The 18,671-nt window shown below is 51.5% G+C and overlaps 1 protein-coding gene across 2 annotated transcripts in view; it reads right to left on the minus strand.

Moving 5' to 3' along the window:
- Positions 1 to 18,671, minus strand: part of GRIK3 (glutamate ionotropic receptor kainate type subunit 3) — a 248,779-nt gene that overhangs the window by 46,719 nt on the left and 183,389 nt on the right. For both annotated transcript variants that reach the window (XM_086394212.1, XM_086394211.1), the window contains exons 8-9: positions 13,114 to 13,221; positions 9,675 to 9,788 (exon numbers count right to left, since the gene is read on the minus strand). In XM_086394212.1, the coding sequence (XP_086250338.1) occupies positions 9,675 to 9,788; positions 13,114 to 13,221 (222 nt within the window). The remainder of the gene's footprint in view (positions 1 to 9,674; positions 9,789 to 13,113; positions 13,222 to 18,671) is intronic.

Consider the following 18,671-nt stretch of genomic DNA (forward strand, 5'->3'; position numbering starts at 1 on the left):
CTGACTCTTTGCGACCCCATGGACTATAGCCTGCCAGGCTGCTCTGTCCCTGGAGATTCTCCAGGCAAGAGTGGGTTGCCATGCCCTCCTCCAGGGATCTTCCCAACCCAGGGATTGAACCCAGGTCTCCTGCATTGCAGGAGGATTCTTTACTGTCTGAGCCACTAGGGAAGCCCAAGAATACTGAAATAGGTAGCCGATCCCTTCTCCAGGGGAACTTTCCAACCTAGGAATCGAACTCACCAGCTGAGCTACCCAGGAAGCCCAGTAACTAGGAACAGAGACAGGAAAATGGTGAAAAAAGCTGTTGACCTTGTCTAGCATGAGATACACAGAGGAACTGCAATGTATGGGCTGAACTCAGCAAACTAATCACTTATTGAGTTCCTACTATGCATCAGGCACTGACAAACATTTTCATAAGCTGTTTGATTGAAGCTTGTAAGGCAGGTGACATTATCCCTATTTGATAGATGAGCAAACTGAGGCTCGGAGAAGGTCAGTAAGTTGCCCAAGGTCACACAGGAGTTGAACTATAATCAGATGGAGTTCAGGTTCAGTCCTTCCTGCTTGTAGCTCCTTGGCCTTTCTGGACCTTAACCCTCCCCTCAGCCACCTCTGCATCCTCATCTGTCCGAATGCCTCAAGCCTTCAGCTGATGGGTGACAATCATTAGTTGACAGAACACACTTGTTCTGGGAAGCTCATGTCCTTGGACCCACAAGAAGAGCACATACCTCATTTGGAGGCACCTCCCTGGTGGCTCAGATGGTAAAGAATCCGCCTGCAGTATGGGAGACTTAAGTTTGATCCCAGGGGTGGGAAGATCCCCTGGAGGAGGGTATGGCAACCCACTTCAGTATTCTTGCCTGGAGAATCCCCATGGACAGTGGAGCCTGGTGGTCTACAGTCCGTGGAGTTGCAAAAGAGTTGGACACGGATGAGCGACTAAGCACATCATTCTCTCAAGTGGTGATGAGACAATGGGGCCATTCCTTTGCCACTGTGAACGCCTGGAACTGGCTGAGCCTGAAGGACCTTCATCAGGGGTCCTCAGGTGCAGAAACCCACCAGCAGCCTCTTGCCAGGCTCCCACTCCAGAAGAAGGGCTGATTGTCTGGCCCTGTTTCCCCAGCAACACTAGTTCTCAAAATCCCGTCCCACCCCATGACTGATTCACTCTAGAGTTTCAACAGCCCTTTGGGATGCTGCAGAGAAAGGGCAAGGGAGTGTCTGTACCCCTAAGGGGTTCTGAGAAAACCACTTTGCAGTCTAGCTGGGTGGAAATCTGGGTCCTTTGACTAGACTCCATGCTAAGTCTCAGTGCCCCCCATCCCTGCCTCCAACCAAGTAGTCAGCTACAAGGTTGGAGAAAACAGTCTAGGAGGTGCCGGGGAAGGGGCTGGGACTGCCTGGACAGAAGGGGACTTAGGCTAGAGTGGACCCTGCTGCCTGGAACCCCAGCATGGGGCCTGGTGAGAGGGCCAGCGTGGAGATTTCAATCCTGTCTCAACTGTAGGTCAGATGCTCTTGCGCAGTGAACACCCTGCACCGCTGCACTAGCTGGCCCTGCTGTTAGCTCAGGAACGAATTAAAGAGAAGGCAACCCCTCTGCCAGGAGAATCACCAACCACACGTAGACTCCTAAGTGAAATCGACTGCGGGGAGCGAGCTCCGCCTCTGGCAAAGGTCATGAGGAAGGAGGCTTGGCATACGCAAAGGCGGGATCAAGCCTCAGGAGTCTCCCTGGAAATTCTCGAGCATATACCCCCAAAACCAGAGTCTGCCTACTTTCTGCTTTGTGCTTTCACCTACACCTCTGACTTTACGGGGGGCTGTCCCCCACTACCTCTCTGAAAAAAGTTAGCTTACAGCTCCAGTTAATAATTCCTGGGTGTGACAGTGTTTAACCTACAAACTCCTTTGGAAATCCTCTAGCCTGCCTGAATAGGTTTTTCCGGGCACATGTGATTGTTCAGAACCTCCCAACTGTGAGAGGCAGGAGATGTTCTAAACTGTCTAAACACAGATTCTTTTGAGTAGTTAAAAGATTGATTAGAAATTGTATTGGTGAAGGGATTTTCACTTGTTGGGCCAATGTTTGCTGCTAAGTTTCCATATCCCTTACCTGCTGTGTCCCTGGCAGTGTATTGATTAATATAATTGGTGTAAGTAGTAGCTTTAATGTTTGTAACCTGGGACCCTTGAGTTAATTCTTTTTCTTGTTGTAGCCCACCACACCTTTGCTCTGTAGGAATGCAACTTTATCTAATGCTTTTGGAGGGTGGCTCCTGACCAATCACCTTTAGAGAAAAATAAGTTTTCTGAAGAAAAGGTCTTAAAATGTTAACAGGCCTCCGGGCCAGAAGATGATGCAAATCACCTAACTTTTGCATATGCTAAGTTTGCAGGAAGAAAGCTGGCTTGCTGCCTGACTCTACCCCTTCCCCCATTATCCTCTGTGCATAACTTAAGGTATAAAAACTACTTTGAAAAATAAAGTGTGGGCCTTGTTCACCAAAACTTGGTCTCACCATGTCGTTCTTTCTCTTACCTTCTGGCTGAATTATTCAGCCTCTTTTCTGCATTAAAGTTCCTCACTGAGCTATCCTTACTTCAGCCTCTTTTCTCCACTGAATTTCCTCACTGAGCTATCCTTATTTCAGCCTCTTTTCTTCACTGAATTTTACTGAGCTATCCTCATTCTATTACTCTTTATATCCTTAATTAACGTTTAATTAAGCAATTGTCTCCTGATCTTCGCCTACGCCGTCTCTCCTTCGAATACCCTAGATCAGCCGGGGCTGGTCCCCGGCAATCGACCTCCTTCTGTAAAATGGGAATAATAACAGAACCTACCTTACAGAATTGTTGGGAGGATTACATGGGTTAATCTGTGAAAAGCACTTAGTGCCTGGCAAATATAAACTGCAATATTATTATTATTATGAATATCATAATTGTCTTTCTGTGCACTGCGTGGCCTGTTACTGCAGCGACCTTTCCAGCCTCGAGACCATGCCCAAAGCCACCAAAGGTTAAAAATCATAGCTAGCAGCGGAAAACTATTTCCGGAAAGGTCCCTGAGATGGCTCACTTCCTGACCCTATCTCCCAGCCCCTCCCTGGCCCTATCCTCTAAAATTAGCACTTCATTTGTGAAGCCACCAAGCCCCAGAATCTATACATCTCCATATAAATACGCTGCCTTCGGAGCAGCTGTAAAATGCCATTAATTTCTGGAAGTGCTTTGCGGATGGCATACATATTTAACAGCCAAAGCCCAGAGCATTAAAATGGTGCTCGCCTTAGTAATGTCTCCAGACCTGCAACATTTCCTAGGGGGTAATTCTGAACTCCGCCAACTACTTATTCATGGACTATTTCACAATTTATTACTGGAAATGTCCAGACAGCCAATTCACAAGCTCTCTCGGCTGCTAATCGATTGCTCAGTGAAGGTGCCCTCAATTTCATAACTTCACGCTCTCCTATTGCTCTGGGAGAACAGCAGTAAGAACAGGGGTAATATTTCTCTGCAACAAGTCACAGGAAACAAGGGGCCTGAAAAATAACCTTTTCTGACTTTTCATCGCTAGGGCTCTCAGTTTCTTAGTCGAGCTTCACCATCATGAGAGCCAGGCCCGGTGCTAAGATTCTCCCAGTGATGGGACCTGTGGAGTTGGAAGAGAGGGGGTCTTGGCGGGCGGGGAGCCAAGGGTTAGCTACCTAAGAGCTGCGTTCCCAAGTCCTCCTGGCTTAGGCCATCTCAACACACATCTGCACGCGCATGCGCTCTGTACAACACAATGCCACGGGCATGAAGACACCACTTTCTCGGATGCTCTGCCCTGCTCAGAGACAGAGGTCAAGGACCCTGGCCCTCAGGCCTTGGCTTCTGTCAGTTAGAACCAGGGCAGAGCATTAGGAGTCCGGCTGGTCTTCCCAGCAGGTGGGGCCCAGAAAAATCCCCAGCCTGGCCCGGAATGGTTCTCCCAGCCCCTATTCTGGTCTCCATAGCTTCCCCTCTCCTGTGCCGGAAGCACAGGTCCGGCCTGCCTGGCAGTTGAGTCTAAATAGTCACAATGCACACACGGCACAAACACATCCATCGGTTTGTATCCAGACACCCCTGTGTATAGCCAACCCCACACCCGCACAGGTATCCGCACGCATGCCGACACAGCTGCTCACTTCAGTGGCCGGAAGAACCCTGAACCTTCCAAAGCAGGGCCCCCAGGAGAGAGCTGAGTGTGTTTTCTCGGTGTGTGAGCTGAGGTTTGGGCAGATGAATTTTTCATAAGCTCATGGAAGAGGGAAACCTGAGCAGAAGCTGGGGCCTGGCGAGGAGAGGGCGGGGAGGGCAGGCTTCCAGCCTCTTGCTGCTGCTGCTTCAGCCCCAAGAAGGGGAAAGCCTGTGGCTATGTTGAGCCAGAGAGGGCGGGGTCCAGGCTCTGTCCATCTGTTTCCAGGGTAGTGAGCCCTTAGCACCTAACCCTGGGATTCGGGATGGGAGAAAAAAGATGGAGCTTGGGGGCAGCCCCTACATCTCCCTGTGTTTTTTGCCACATCCAGATTTTAGGGACCAGAAGAGGAGGAGAGACCCCCTCATCGTGGGTGCAGGTCCAGCCCTGTTCTCTGGGGCAAAGCTGGTGGATGTTCCTTTACTCAGGCTTGGTACCGGCCTGTCACTCAAAGCACCGTTGCCCTGACAACACACTTCCAGACAGGCAGGGGCCAGTGCTCTCTGCGGGAGGTGCTGGCCCTGCTTTGAGGCTGCCAAGCTTGGGGTTGGGGTTTTTCCCAGAGCAGCTGGGCTGGGCCAGCCTGGGCCACTCCACACAACTGGTAGTGTTGTCCTCCAAAGCCCAGGCTGAGAGCATCACATCCCCACCCACCCCACCCCGGGGGCTCTGGGACATGCAGACCATGCTGAGACTTTCAGGGGACCCCGAGGACATTTTCAGCTGGACACAGAGAGTTTCTTGGAGACCAGTTAAAGGCTGTGTGTCACATCCTCTGTCCCCGTCCTGCCTCCAGGAAAGACTGGGCTTCTCTCAGGGAAGAAGCAGACCCAATTCCCCATGATCTCTGGGCAGTGGGGCTGGAGAGAACTGGATCATGGCTCACTCCCAGGCCATGCGAATATCTGACACTGCATAATGTGGTTAAGATGTGGGATATCTACTTCAAGTGGATCAGCAGCCAAGTCTGGGGTCAAGGCAAAGGAGTTTGAGGGAGGGGATTATCACAATGTCAGTGCTAGGGGCTCAGACCTCCTCCGGGGCAGGGGATGAGGTGGTGGTTGGGATGCGAAGTTTTATGTATCAGTAGGAGATGAGAGCCTAGAGAGTGGCTCACACCCTAGGGCTTTCAGGGACCAGTCAGGAATTGCCTGTATAAGAAGCAGCCAAGAGTAAGCAAGAGGGAGTGGTGGGGTCTGCAGTGAGCCAGGCCTCAAAGGCATTTAAACCCCAGGTCTACATATATGATGCACCCTGTGCTAGACAGAGATAACCTCTGTGACCACGGTCAGGGGTCAATCTTCAGGGACGTTCAGGGCCCTGCTTGTGGACAGAAGCAGAGGTTTTCTCCAGAACACTCACTGTGCTTACTGTATTAAACCTGAGCTTACTGGGGACTGGATTTGTAATCAATAGTACCAACAGCAGCCATTACTTGACAGCATCCACTCTGTACCATTTCTTTATTTTTCTTTATTTTTTTAAGATTTTTTTTTGATGTGCACCATTTTTTAAAGTCTTCACTGAATTTTGTTATAATATTGTTTCTGTTTCCTGTTTTGGTTTTTTGGCCACGAGTTATGGAGAAGGCAATGGCACCCCACTCCAGTACTCTTGCATGGAAAATCCAATGGACCGAGGAGCCTGGTAGGCTGCAGTCCATGGGGTCGCTAAGAGTCAGACACAACTGAGCGACTTCACTTTCACTTTCCACTTTCATGCACTGGAGAAGGAAATGGCAACCCACTCTAGTGTTCTTGCCTGGAGAATCCCAGGGACAGGGGAGCCTGGTGGGCTGCCATCTATGGGGTCGCACAGAGTCGGACACGACTGAAGCGATTTAGTAGCAGCAGTAGCAGCATGTGGATATTAGCTCCCCGATCAGTGATCGAACCCACATCTCCTGCACGGGAAGGTGAAGTCTTAACCACTGGACTGCCAGGGAAGTCCCCTGTGCCATATATGCTATTTAATCATTCATTCTTTCAACTCCATGAAGTAGATACAATTATTATCACCTCTCTTTTGCAGATGACGGAGAAGGCAATGGCACCCCACTCCAGTACTCTTGCCTGGAAAATCCCATGGATGGAGGAGCCTGGTGGGCTGCAGTCCATGGGGTCGTGAAGAGTCGGACACGACTGAGCGACTTCACTTTCACTTTCACTTTGCAGATGAGGAAAGAGAGGCACAGATTGACTAAGCAATTTCTCAGGATCATAGAGCCAGAGAACAGTACAGCCAGCACGCAAATGCTGAGTCTCTTAAGCACCTCACAGTCTGACTGCTGTATTCTGGTCACTTTTGCATGTCCCCAAGAGCTGCTGGACTCATGTTTGCCCAGATGAGGGGCAGGGGGACAGATGGTGCTGTGTCCAGGCTACTGGCCAAGGGGGCTTCTCTCCTTCTCTGGAGGGTGCTGGGAGCCAGCAGGATGCTGCGGGTGGGACCCTCAGTGAGCAACTGAGTGCAGTAGGTTGGGATCTCTGCAAGAAGCTTCCATGTGTGTGCTAAGTTGCTTCAGTCATGTCTGACTCTTTGCAACCCTGTGGACTGTAATCCACCAGGCTCCTCTGTCCATGAAATTTTCTAGGCAAGAATGCTGGAGTAGGTTGGCATGCCGCTCTCCAGGGGATCTTCCCAACCCAGGGGTCGAACCCTTGTCTCATGTCTCCTGTATTGGCAGGTGGGTTCTTTACCACTAGTGCCACCTGGGAAGCCCTGAAAGAAGCTTCTGCAAGTCAAGGTGAAATTCGCTTAGTCATGTCCAACTCTTTGCGACCCCATGGACTATACAGTCCATGGAATTCTCCAGGCCAGAATACTGGAGTGGGTAGACTTATCCCTTCTTCAGGGGATCTTCCCAACCCAGGAATTGAACTGGAATCTCCTGCACTGCAGGCGGATTCTTTACCAACTGATCTATCAAGGAAGCTTCTAGTATTGGCTAAAAAGCTGTGAGAAGAGCACAGGAAGTCTGCGGGATTCTGCCCCTGTGGGTGTACATAAGTGTCCTGCGGCTCTGCGGAAGGGTCTTACACCCTTTAAACCAGGCTCCTGCTACTTTAATAAAATTTAACCTGTGGTCTTTGAAAGGTGTGTATTTTACATCCTTCTGCTGTATTATCTTTAGCTCTCCTGTTACGTGAGAGTATTGTTTTGTGCCTGAATCATCTCTGTTCATTTAATCATCTCTCCTAATCTCTCCGAGAATACCAGTTCTACCTTTTTTTTAATCTTGTCTCCTGAAAAGTGTTTTATTTATATCTCACATTTTATGCAGCTCCACTTTTAATCTTTTACCACCTTTTTATTATTTTATTTTTACCCTTTTATATTTTAGTTTTGTCACACTTTTATCCTTTTGCTTTCTGACATTTCGGTTTTACATTTTTCACCTTCTCTAGCTGGAGCTGTTAATTATTTATTTTAATTTTTCCTCTCTCTGGGTAGCTTTCCTTTTAATCTCGTCCCTTATTTTCATTTCTCTCTTTATTACCTTCCTTTTAACCTTTATTTTGTCCTCCTTCAACTCTCCTTTTATCCTTTCTATTTTTATCCACATCAATATTCCTTTAATTGCTCATCACTCTTCCTTCTATCCCTTTTGCTCCTTTTATTTATGTCTTTTTATTTTTAATCTTTTTTGCTTTATTCTTTTTTATTTTTATATAACTTACAAGTGTACAATATGATGATTCACAATTTTTAAAGGTTAAACCCGATTTATAGTTATTATAAAATATTGGCTATATTCCCTGTGCTGTCCAATATATCTTTATAGCTTATTTTATTTTTAGTCTTTAATTTATTTTTTATACTTTTTCCCCTGTTCCTGATGAGATCTTTTGACTTACTGGTTTTATAGTTTGATATTTGTATTTTATTTAGTTAACCAAAAGTCAATCAATAAAGGCAGGCAGGATGTATGGTTTTGGGGAAGATATCGTGGGGGGTCTCACTCCCAAAAGGTGGGGGTGGGGAGGTGTCTCCCCAGCCTTCTCCTTCTGGTCCCATCAGCAACATGTTCAGAACTCTTAGGTCTTCATCACCTTTAACGTGGATCGTTTTAATAGTCATAAGCCTGGAGACTGAGGATGAGATTCAGAGGTTAAAATCGCTCCTCAGATGCTGGCAGTGCCCCTGGAGTCTGCTGCTCCCTGGATTCTTGGGAGAATGGAATGTGATATCCCTTCTTCGTCCATGGTGTCCAACACCCAGTCACTGAGCATATACCCAACACTAGAGAGAGGGCACAGGGCCTGGCTGGGCTGCTGCTGGTGGGAGGCAGGCGGGACAAGCCTTGTCTGAGTGCCACGAAGGCCCAGGGTGGGGTTCCCAGCCCTGCTCTCAGGTTCCATCCTGTGACAGCCTTACTCTATCTAAGTGCTCCAATCCAGGTTGAGCTCCCTTTTTTTTTGGTTGAGAATATCCTCAGCATGTGGTCCTGATAAACATATTTGCTTCATTACAAGGAGAAGCTGACCGGGGCCAGACTGTCCTCAAAGGGTCTTGGTCAGAATCCACTGGGCTGTGACCGGGCTGCCCCCTGGTCCAGCTTGGGTCCCAGGAGCAGTGCTGCACCTCTGAGAGTGTGCGTCCTGAACCTCTGGACACCCTGGAGGCCTTCCAGGAGGGGCTGGCGTGCATGGAGTGGGCACAGTGGTGGCCAAAGGAGGCCAACTGCCTGGGCGTCCTGCTTACCCTGAGCTCTAAGATGCACGGAGCTTGGGAGACCCCTGGAGCAATTCCTTGGGTTGAAATGGTCAGAAGAAGGACACACTATTTAGTCCAGGGCAGTGGAAGGAGGAGGACAGGGAGAATGGTCATGGCCATGGCCAGGAGCACTTGGGTCAGGACCCTGTGGGGGTGGCATGTGTGGGGGCCCACCGCACCTGCTGGGCTCCCTGGGTATGACCATAGCACCTGCCAGGCTGGGGTGGGGGACTGCTGGGAAGGGCCTTTTTCCTGGGAACTGGGTTGGAAGAAGCAGACTCAGGTCCTGGTGCAGAGAGCAGGTCACCCCTCCTTCTTTCCCACAGCTCCTGCACAGGCATCAGGGGCTCAGGGAGCGGGTGGGGCTGGGATACAAACAGGCAGGCCTCTGGAGCAGGGGCTGGCCAAGCAGGTCCAGGCAGGAAGGCTGGACTGCTCTACCTTTGGGAAGAGACAGCCCAGTTACCTCCTGGTGTCTCTGACCTGTGACTGTGAGCAGTATTGCTATGTTTCAACTTCTCTCTGGGGGCTTTCTGAGGCACCCTCAGTGTTTCCAGCTTCCTTCAGCTCCCCTCCCTCATCTTCCAGCCTCTCAGCAGCCCCATAACAGGCAGCTGGTCTATGCGGGGCGGGGTGATGGAGGGGTCCCTCTAGCCCCAACGGCCAGCCCATCTCCCAGCTCACAGGGGGCCTCCTGAAGGGCTGCAGCTCTTACCAGCACGGTGGTGACGATGAGAGACCTGTTGGTCAGAGAGTCGGTGACATTAGGGCCTCGGCCTTTGGCGACCTCCGTGATATTGAGCCCCTCGGCGGGACTCCACACTCCCACCTGGATGGACAGACGATGCAGTACAGGGGCTGAGTCCACAGTGTCTCCACCCTTTCTTCACATCAGCAAGCAACTCATCTTGTTCCCACCTTTCAGGAGCATCGTCATCACTGACAAGTTTTGAGCCAACTTTTCTGACAGCCCTGCTGCCTTCCTCCTTCCCAGAGGAAGCCCCTGAGATGTCGAGTCTCCTGAATTCTCCTCCCTCCCCATTTGCTGGCAAACCCATCCCAGATGGAAGGGAAATGCAGAGGGAGAAGAGGAATATAAGGAGAGCCCAGGGAGCACAGTGGAAGCCAGCCTGGGGTAGAGCGGATGCCATGAAGTCAAGTTAGTGTTAGGGTCAGGTCCTGTCCTGGGTCAGTCATTCCAAGCCTGGGGGTGGGGGCCGGCCTCCCGCCTCCTAGGGAAGAGTTGGGCACCAGCTGCTCACTCACTGGGTCTCAGCCTGTGCCAGCTCTGGGGCCAGATGCCCTCCAGAGCCCAGGACAGGGCCTGGAGCGAGGGAGATGTTCCCTAGGCATGTGTGGAAGGACAAGGAGATGTGTTTTGTGCAGGAACTCAGTTTGGGCAGGATGCTGGTCTTTGCGGCTATTTCAGGGGGTGGCAGACAGAATGGAACACCCTCATAGAGGGCAGTGGATGCCAATGGATTTGAAGGCAATTTGTTTTGTAGTTTTACACCTAAAGTTGGCAGATGTTCTGACTGAGGTGGGCTAATCTCTGTTCCCATAGTGCGTTTGTGGATGTCAGGCCTGGGGCTGGAAGGAGGCGAGGAAAGATCAAGTTTACAAATGGTTCTCAAGCCCTGGGTCTCTTGAAGAGCCTTTGGGATCCAACTCTGCCCCTCTCTGTGCCCATCTCAGCGCCTCTCAAGGAAGGTTCTGGCCTGACCATCCTGTCCTTGGCCCAGTTGCTTGGGGGCTGGGAGCACGGCACTCAGGAAACCTAATCAATTAAACAGGGAGGCCGAATGCAAACATCCCATTAAGAGAGCTGTGCAAAGCAGATAGCAGAGAGACATGTAATTATGCTTGGGTAATTCTGCTTTAATCCCCCCAAAGCCACTGGCTGGAGCTGGCTGGATCAGCTATGACCCGGCTTAGTAAATAGAAGTGATGATAGAGAAGTGACGAGAGGCAGAATGGCTGTGTTTGGGGGCTCAGTACCCTCTCTGGGCAGCATCTTTCTCTGTGCAGACCCCCAGAGCCCAGAGGAGAGAAAACAATCAGACAGTATCAAAGAGGTTCTTCTCTCAAGGGGGCCAAGCACAGAGCCCAGCCCCAGCATGAGGGACCCTAGTGGCAGGCCTGGGTGCAGAAAGCTGTCAACAAACAGCTGGCTGGCAGCCTGGTGACCAGCAGGAACCCTTGCTCCAGCAAGCAGCTATTGAACTCCTACCCTATCTCCCATGGGCATCGGAGAACAGTTAAGACTGAGGAGGACCCAGCTTTCAGAGACTCTCTGCCCACTATCTGGGAGGCTGTGACCAGGAGCCTCTGGTGGGGCCTCTGCAGGTCAGCTGGTGTTTAGGTATAGTAGAGAGGTTTTCTTGAGTATTAGTTGTGGTCTGTCTGCAGTTGCTGGAGGGCTGGTAGGAGCTGCGGGTAGGCTCAGATGGCAAAAGTGCTCTGATGGGCAATTACTGATGCCTGCCATAGATATGAGAGTGGGAGGCAGTGGCATACATGCCATCTAATTGCCATCCTTAGAATTTCAGGCTATCCCCAGAGATGGACAGTTGAGAGAGCAAAAATGAGACAGCTACTCGAGTGACAACTATTACAGTGGTCCTGCCAGAGGGGGAAGCGGGCTCCGCAGCACTGCAGGAGTCTAAATAGGAGCTGGCAGAGTGCTTGATAAGCTATAGTTTGAATAGAGTTAGACCAACAGGGCTGGATCATCTTAGGAAGAGGGGGTATAGCACCTTGTCCTTAGGGGACTGTTGCTATAAGGGAAGTGGTGAGGTTGTCCCGGCCACCTGGCCCCAGGACAGTGGCCCCATGAGTCCGTGGGAAACTCAGGACTAAATGGCATCACCTTGGCCACAAGGTACAACCCAGGCAGAGCTGGGTTTGTGCCTGTGGGAACGAACCAAGGAGACAGAGGCCATTCCTATAACCGGAGAGACGGCATGGGCAAAGGCCTGGAGGTGCGGGAGGGAGGGATGTGGCTGGGCCTTGAGGAATATTTGGGAGGCAGTGGAGACTAGTCCTGGAGAGGAAACCGGGGCATTTCCTGGAGAGTCTTCAAGGCTGGGGTGAGAGGCAGATGCTGAATGCCTCGGCACTGGGCAGCCACGCACAGTCCCAGGGCAGAGTGGAGCTGTGCATCGGGTAGCTTCATCTCTGTGTGCATTTGGGATGGATGGAGGGTCCAGGAGTGGAAGTGGCAAGCCAGGTTGGGGTGTTAAAAAAAATCCTCAGAAGAGACCTGGACCAGGGAGGGCAGGGGAAGATAGGAGAGGAATCAGGGGCCCCTGAAGGATCACAGGCACCAGGGGTGGCCCCTCCACTTCTGCATTTTATACACCCCCTCTCCCAGGGTTGGAGATGTGCCCTGGTGGCTCCCAGGGACCAGGGGGTGTGGCTGAGCCTTTGGTCCTGAGGTCTGAGGAAATGCTGAGAATCAGGGCTAATGTTAAATCTCCTCAGCCCAGCAGCCTGACTTTGTCACAATATTGCTTATGGATCCCAGGGGTCAGAACTGGCCCCATTACGAATATTTCTATGGTAGCCAGATGGGAGGCCAGCCCTGTGGGCTTGCTTTTCCTTGTAATTCCCAGAATCACAGAGGTCTTAGAAGCTTAGCATAGGGAGTTCAGAATCCATGTGCTTCAACCTCTCTCCAAGGATAAGAATCACCTCCAGTCTCCCAGACAAGCAATCCCTTTGTTCAATTTTGCTGAAATGTCTCCAGGGACAGTGAGCTCACTACTCCCCAGGCAGGCATCCGTGAGTCATTAGAGAGTTTCTCTTACCCAAGGACACGTCTGTCCCTCTGCCCCATGACAGAGGACTTAGAGACAGTCTGTGTGTCCCATGAGCCTTTCCCAGGTTAAGCATCTCTCTGATGGCCCTTGCTGACAGGGTGGTCGTTTGAATATCTGCCACGGCCAGGCCACTGGGTTCTGCACCCCTCCAGGCTGAGAAGGCCAAGAGGGGCCAAGGCAGTGGCCACACCAGGTCGTGTTGAGCCCCGAGGGGGTAGCTGGATGGGGTCTTGCCCTATTGCTCAGGGTCTCTGCCTGGGATCTGTCGTGGGGGATTTAATAGCCCCTGCTCCTTGGCCCGCCCCCCCCCCCCCAACTGCTGAGCTCACACACCTTCTCCAAGCCGTCTTCCTTCAAGCTGATGATGTCCAGATCGAAATCCGTCCGTAAGCCACTGGTTTTGTTGAAAACAATCCGTCCAGTTAATCCTTCCCATTGAGCCTGCCGGAGGGGAGAGGGCAGAGCGGCAATTCCTCGGGCTCATAAATCATCATTCGGTACAACTGTACAATGCTTCATTTTAATTACTCCTTGCACTGATACTGTTCCCCCAAGACCATGATTAATTAATAATCACCTCCATCATTGCTAGGGCTGTGGTGCGAGCCAGCGATTTCCATAAATTCTATTATGTTCTTTAGCCAGCTTTACACTTGCACCTTCTCGTGTACAACATCGATCTCAGATGCGCTCAGATGAGCCCCCGCCTCGAAGCCATGAGAAGGGGAGAGTCCGGTCCATGTCAGGTCCCCAGGGAGGGGCAAAGAGGCAAGTGGGTAGACTGTGGCAGGTGAGACCTGCCGAGGGGCAGAAAGTCAAGGGGCCAAGCCAGCTCTGGCTGTAGGACCAGACAGAGTAACCCCCAGAGAGCCAGGGCTGACAGAGCAGGTCTCTCACCCAACTCCACTCATGTCCCAGTTAAAAACGGGTCAGAATACAGGGTCCAACCTCAGTTAGCTGTGTGACCTGGGGATTTCATTCTGCCTTGCTGCCTCAGTTTCCTCATCTGTAAAACGGAACTAATAACAGTACCCATTTCACCAAAACACTATGAGGGCAGAATGAAGTAAGTCTCATGAAAAACTGAGAATGGTGCTTGGTACAACCTGTTGTTGTTGTTGTTCAGTAGCTAAGTCGTGTCCGACTCTCCACAACCCCATGAACTGCAGCACGCCAGACTTCTTGTCCCTTACTGTCTCCCAGAGTTGGTTCAGAATCATGTCCATAGGTACAACCTGAGCCCTGAATAAATGGTAGCTTTCTCTACTTTTTCTTGCTTTTAGCATCATTAACAGAGAGGCAGGCAGAGGTTCAGAGAAGGAACGGGTCTAAACTGAGAAAGGCTCTGTCTTCTAAAGCCAGGATTGGGAAACGATGTCTGGTGATACACACGGATCCATTTCCTGTTAAAGTCACACCCGTGTATTTACCTGTTGTCTCTGGCTGCTTTTGTGCTGTAGCTTCAGAGTTGAATAGCTGCAGTAGAGACTGTCTAGTCTGTTGTTGCTTTTATTTAGTTTCTAAGTTGTGTCTGACTCTTTGTGACACCCATTAGATGGTAGGTATGCCACCACCATGGACTGTAGCCCGTCAGGTTCCTCTGTCTATGGAATTCTCCAGGCAAGAATACTGGAGTAGGTTGCCATTTCCTACTGCAGAGTATCTTCCTGATCCAGGGATCGAACCTACGTCTCCTGTATTGGCAGGCAGATTCTTTATTACTGAGCCACCTGGGAAGCCCTGGTCTGCAAAGTCCAAAATATTCACTCTCTGGCCCTTTGTACAGAAAGTTTGCCATCTCCCCTTCTAGCCAATACCTCTCCTGTGGGCCTAGAGCATTAGTGCTATAAGGACCTTCCTACCACTCACCCCATGCAGCCTCTGCTGAAGCCCCGGGAGATGCGCTCAGTGGGTGCCTCACCCCACTGGGGTCATGATCCCTGCAGATTCTGAAGAAGGCTCCATAGCCTCTCCATGGCTGAAGTTTCCCCAGCGCCCAAGCTTACAGAACACACCAGTTCATGGGTTCCTGGATCCCTGAAGGCCCATCTGTAGACCGAAGCTAAAACCCATGGGAATCTCCGAGCACTTGGGCAGCTGTCTGGCACTGTAAAGTCTTATAAGGGTGTAGATGGCATGTGTTATGCTAGCTCAGGCAGAGGGGTGCACCTCGAAGGGCTCCAGGGGGCTGGAAATCAAAAGTGAGTGGAACATGGACTTTGCATAAGGCATCCAACCTCTCTGAGTTTCAGGAAGAGGACAATGACCTATTTCACAGGTGGTGACAAAGATGTATCAAGGGCTTAGCACAGTGCCTGGAACGCAAAGCCCCAGCTATGATTTCTCCTTTGTCCCTTCCTCCTGTGGGGCTCCCTTGGATTAGGGCTGGCCCTTGGCTGGGGGCAGGGGGGAGGATGATCACGTGGGCCACCTCTGTAGACACCTATCACAGAAGGCTCGTCCGTGATTAACTTCCCTGCATGAGCTCATCTGGTTCGCATCACAGTCCTATCAGGTGGGTGTCATGATTGTCCCATTTTACAGTCATGGCCACTGAGGCTCAGAGACAGGCTGAGCTCTGCAGGTCCCAAGTAATGTGGTGCCAGGCAGATCCCCTCTGTGCTGAGCAGAGCTGAAGGGCTGGGGTCACTGTGTCCAAGCTGAGTGGGGGCAGTTTATGAAGCCCAGGGAACTGCGGACTGGACTTGGGGATGGAGATTTAAAGATGCACCTGCTTCAGAGAACAGACTGGTGGTTAACAGTGAGGCACCGGGTTGGGGGTGGGCATAAAGTGTGGAGGGTCAACTGTATAGTGATAGACGGTAACCAGACCTTCAGTGGGGACTACTTTGTAACCTACACAGATGTGGAGCTACAATGTCCTACGCCTGAAACTTACACGTTATACACCGTTTTGTTCTTGTTTAGTCACTCAGTCCTGTCCGACTCTTTGCGATCCCATGAACTATAGCCTGCCAGGCTCCTCTGTCCATGGGGTTCTCCTGGCAGGAATACTAGAGTGGGCTGCCAGGCCTTCCTCCAGGGGATCTTCCCGACCCAGGGATCAAACCCGCGTCTCCTACATTGGCAGGCGGATTCTTTACCTCTGAGCTACCAGGAAGGCCATTAACTATTTTACTTCAGTTAAAAATGCATCAGAGAAGGTGAAGGCCACTGTGTATGACCTCACAGGGAAGCTCCGCTCCCTTGAGGCTTCCCAGTCCCTCCGCCTCCCCCCACCCCCCACCCGGTCTCTGCCTGGGCCCCGCCCCCTGAGGCTATCTCCCCGGTCCCCTGGGGAAATCATGGCAGGTCTTCAGACCTGCGCGGGAGGGAAGCCTTCCTCCCTGTCAGCTCCAGAGGACTTAAATGTCAGCAGGTGTGCGGCCTGTCTGTGGGCGGGCAGGCAGGGGCAGGGCCAGGGCAGGGGGCCGCTGGAGCTCCGCCCCGTGACATTTCCCAGCCCTCCCGCCTCTTTCAGCTGCCTCGGAGGACTCCCTAAATGAAAGATGCTTCACAAGCTCTGAACTCCGGCCTGGTATTTTCCAGCTCCTCTCGGAAATGCCAAGTCTTTAAAATGATTTACTGTCACGCAGTCAGATGGGGAGACGGGAGACTTGGAAATGGTTTGAGGGAAGACCGGGTGCTGGGCTCAGGCAGCGGGCTTGGGTCTTGGGGGTGGCCAGCTGTAGGGCCATCCGGGAGCCCCACAGCTGCTCTGGGCCTCAGTCTCCACTTCCCCCACATGGAGTTGAGACAAAGATGTTTCTGAAAGTACTGTGTGAAGGAGAGTGTGTGGTGAGGGCTGTTCACTGGGCTGGGGCCAGGAAACAGGAGAGCGGATACTCCAGCAGGGCCCATCAGTCCTGGGGTGGGAGGCGCCTTTCTGCTCTGCAAGCCATCTGCTCCCTTTGGGGCTTCAGGACTGAGCCTCGAGCATTCCAGGGGGTTCTCTGAAGCTCTGTGGCCTGGAGATCCTCTGTAGCTGGAAACCCACCAGGGAGCAAGAAGCCTCTTCGAAGACAGTCGTGATGATAGAAATAGTAACAGCAGCCAATCCGCTCAGCATCTGCTCTGTGCCAGGCACTGTCCTAAGCGCTTCACACATCATGACTCACACCTACGACCACACTGCTGTTGTCTCCATTGTGCTGGAGCAGCACAGAGAGGTTCAGTAGCTTGTCTAAGATCACACCGCTGAAAAGTGGTTAAGTTTCAAAGTCACTTATGTCTGGCTCCTAAGGGTCTTAGAGTTGTGGCCCTGGTCACTGAGAAACCCATGCCAGTCTCTGGCTACTGGGTTGGAGGCCTGCAGAGGTAGGAGGCTCAGGGGGCGGGGTGTGAGGCCTCCGTGCTCCCCAAGAACAAGCTGACGACTGGGCAGGCCAGCCAGGCCTCACTCAGGGCACTGCACCATCAGACTGCCTCCACAGTTTTGAGGGGTTGGATGAGAAGGAACCCTCACGGTCCTCTTCTACCAAAACAGCTGACACCAGAGTCTCTTCTAGGTGTGAGGGAACCCGTGCCAAGGACTTAACTGCTCCCTCACTGGGACTATGACATGGTTTGCCGGGCGAGGAAACTGACACTTGGGAATGTTCAGGAGTTTGTATAAAATCACACAGCTGGGAAGAGGCAGAGACAAGCCCAAAGGCATGTGTATCAGACTCTAAGGCCATATGCCTTTTAGTGTCGTTCTAAAATACAGGAGGTGTTACTGCCCTTGTCCCAAACAGTGATGGTGAACTGGGATCTCTAGGGGAGCAGTCCTGTCTGCTGAGTGGTGAATTTCTTTGTTATTTCTCCTCATTGTGCTGCCTTCCTTTGCCAAGGGATTACATTCACTAATGGAATGCCTTGATTGACGTTTCCCTAGGCGGTGAGCTCTGTGCATGCAGTTGCCAGTCTGTTTTAACCCCGCTGATTCCCAGCACAGGCTCAGTGCTGGCCACTCAGCAGACCCACACACATAGTTAGTGAATAAATGAATTGAATGAACTCTCAAGGCAGTCTGCTTCATTCCTGGTTCATTGTGATGGCTACAAAGACGTGGTCTATGCAAAGCCCTCCTAGGGGGCTTCTCCTAAGTGCACTTGACATTGCCGTGGATAGGTCGCTCCTTCTGACCCAGGGATCTCACCCCTACACACCTAGATCTCACCCCTATGTGCCTTCCTCATCTACCATTACTGGGACTTGACTCTGCCCAGTCCTGGGCTATGTGCTCTGCTTACAGTTTTTTACACTGTTTTTCCAACAATGCTTTGAGGCAGGGACTCTTCCTAGTTGAGGAGACTGAGGATCAAAGAGTTAATCATCTTCCCCAAAGTCACACAGCTTTTTGTCCTGGACCCAGGGTACAAACCCAGGCCTGTGTGTCCCCATCTGTAAAATGGGAACAATAAACTCTGCATTTGTAAGGACGACCGTGATGGAGAGTCTGAAAGGAAACGTGGGCACTGTGCGTCTCCATGGTCATCCTCTCAGCAGCAGGACATGTTCTCTGGTTTTTTGAACCGGATGGGACTTCTTCACAGTTGCCATGGTGCCAGGAGAGCCAGGTCCCACTAGGGACCGCAGGCTGATGGGCCCATGATGTGAAGAGGAGTTTGTGGGGCTGATTACAAGTTACTGAGCCGCCTCTGCCCTCAGCACTAAGCCTCATCCACATGATGCCTCATTTTGTCCTCACAGCATCTGCAGGAGATGGGCATGCTTCATACCCGGCTCAGCAAAGTACGCTAGCTTACCTGAGGTCACACAGCTGGAGGCAAAGACGCTCAGCTGTTTAAGGCCCAGGCTGTGTCCTGCTGACAATGCCAACCACCCACTGAGCACCTACTGTGTGCCAAGGATGCAGCCTCTCTGTCACTTTGTAAGACTGGTCCTTG

Source organism: Bos grunniens, chromosome 3 (assembly GCF_055505025.1).
Source record: "Bos grunniens cultivar Pamir isolate PY7600 chromosome 3, Bosgru_T2T1.0, whole genome shotgun sequence".
NCBI classification, from domain to species: Eukaryota; Metazoa; Chordata; class Mammalia; order Artiodactyla; family Bovidae; genus Bos; species Bos grunniens.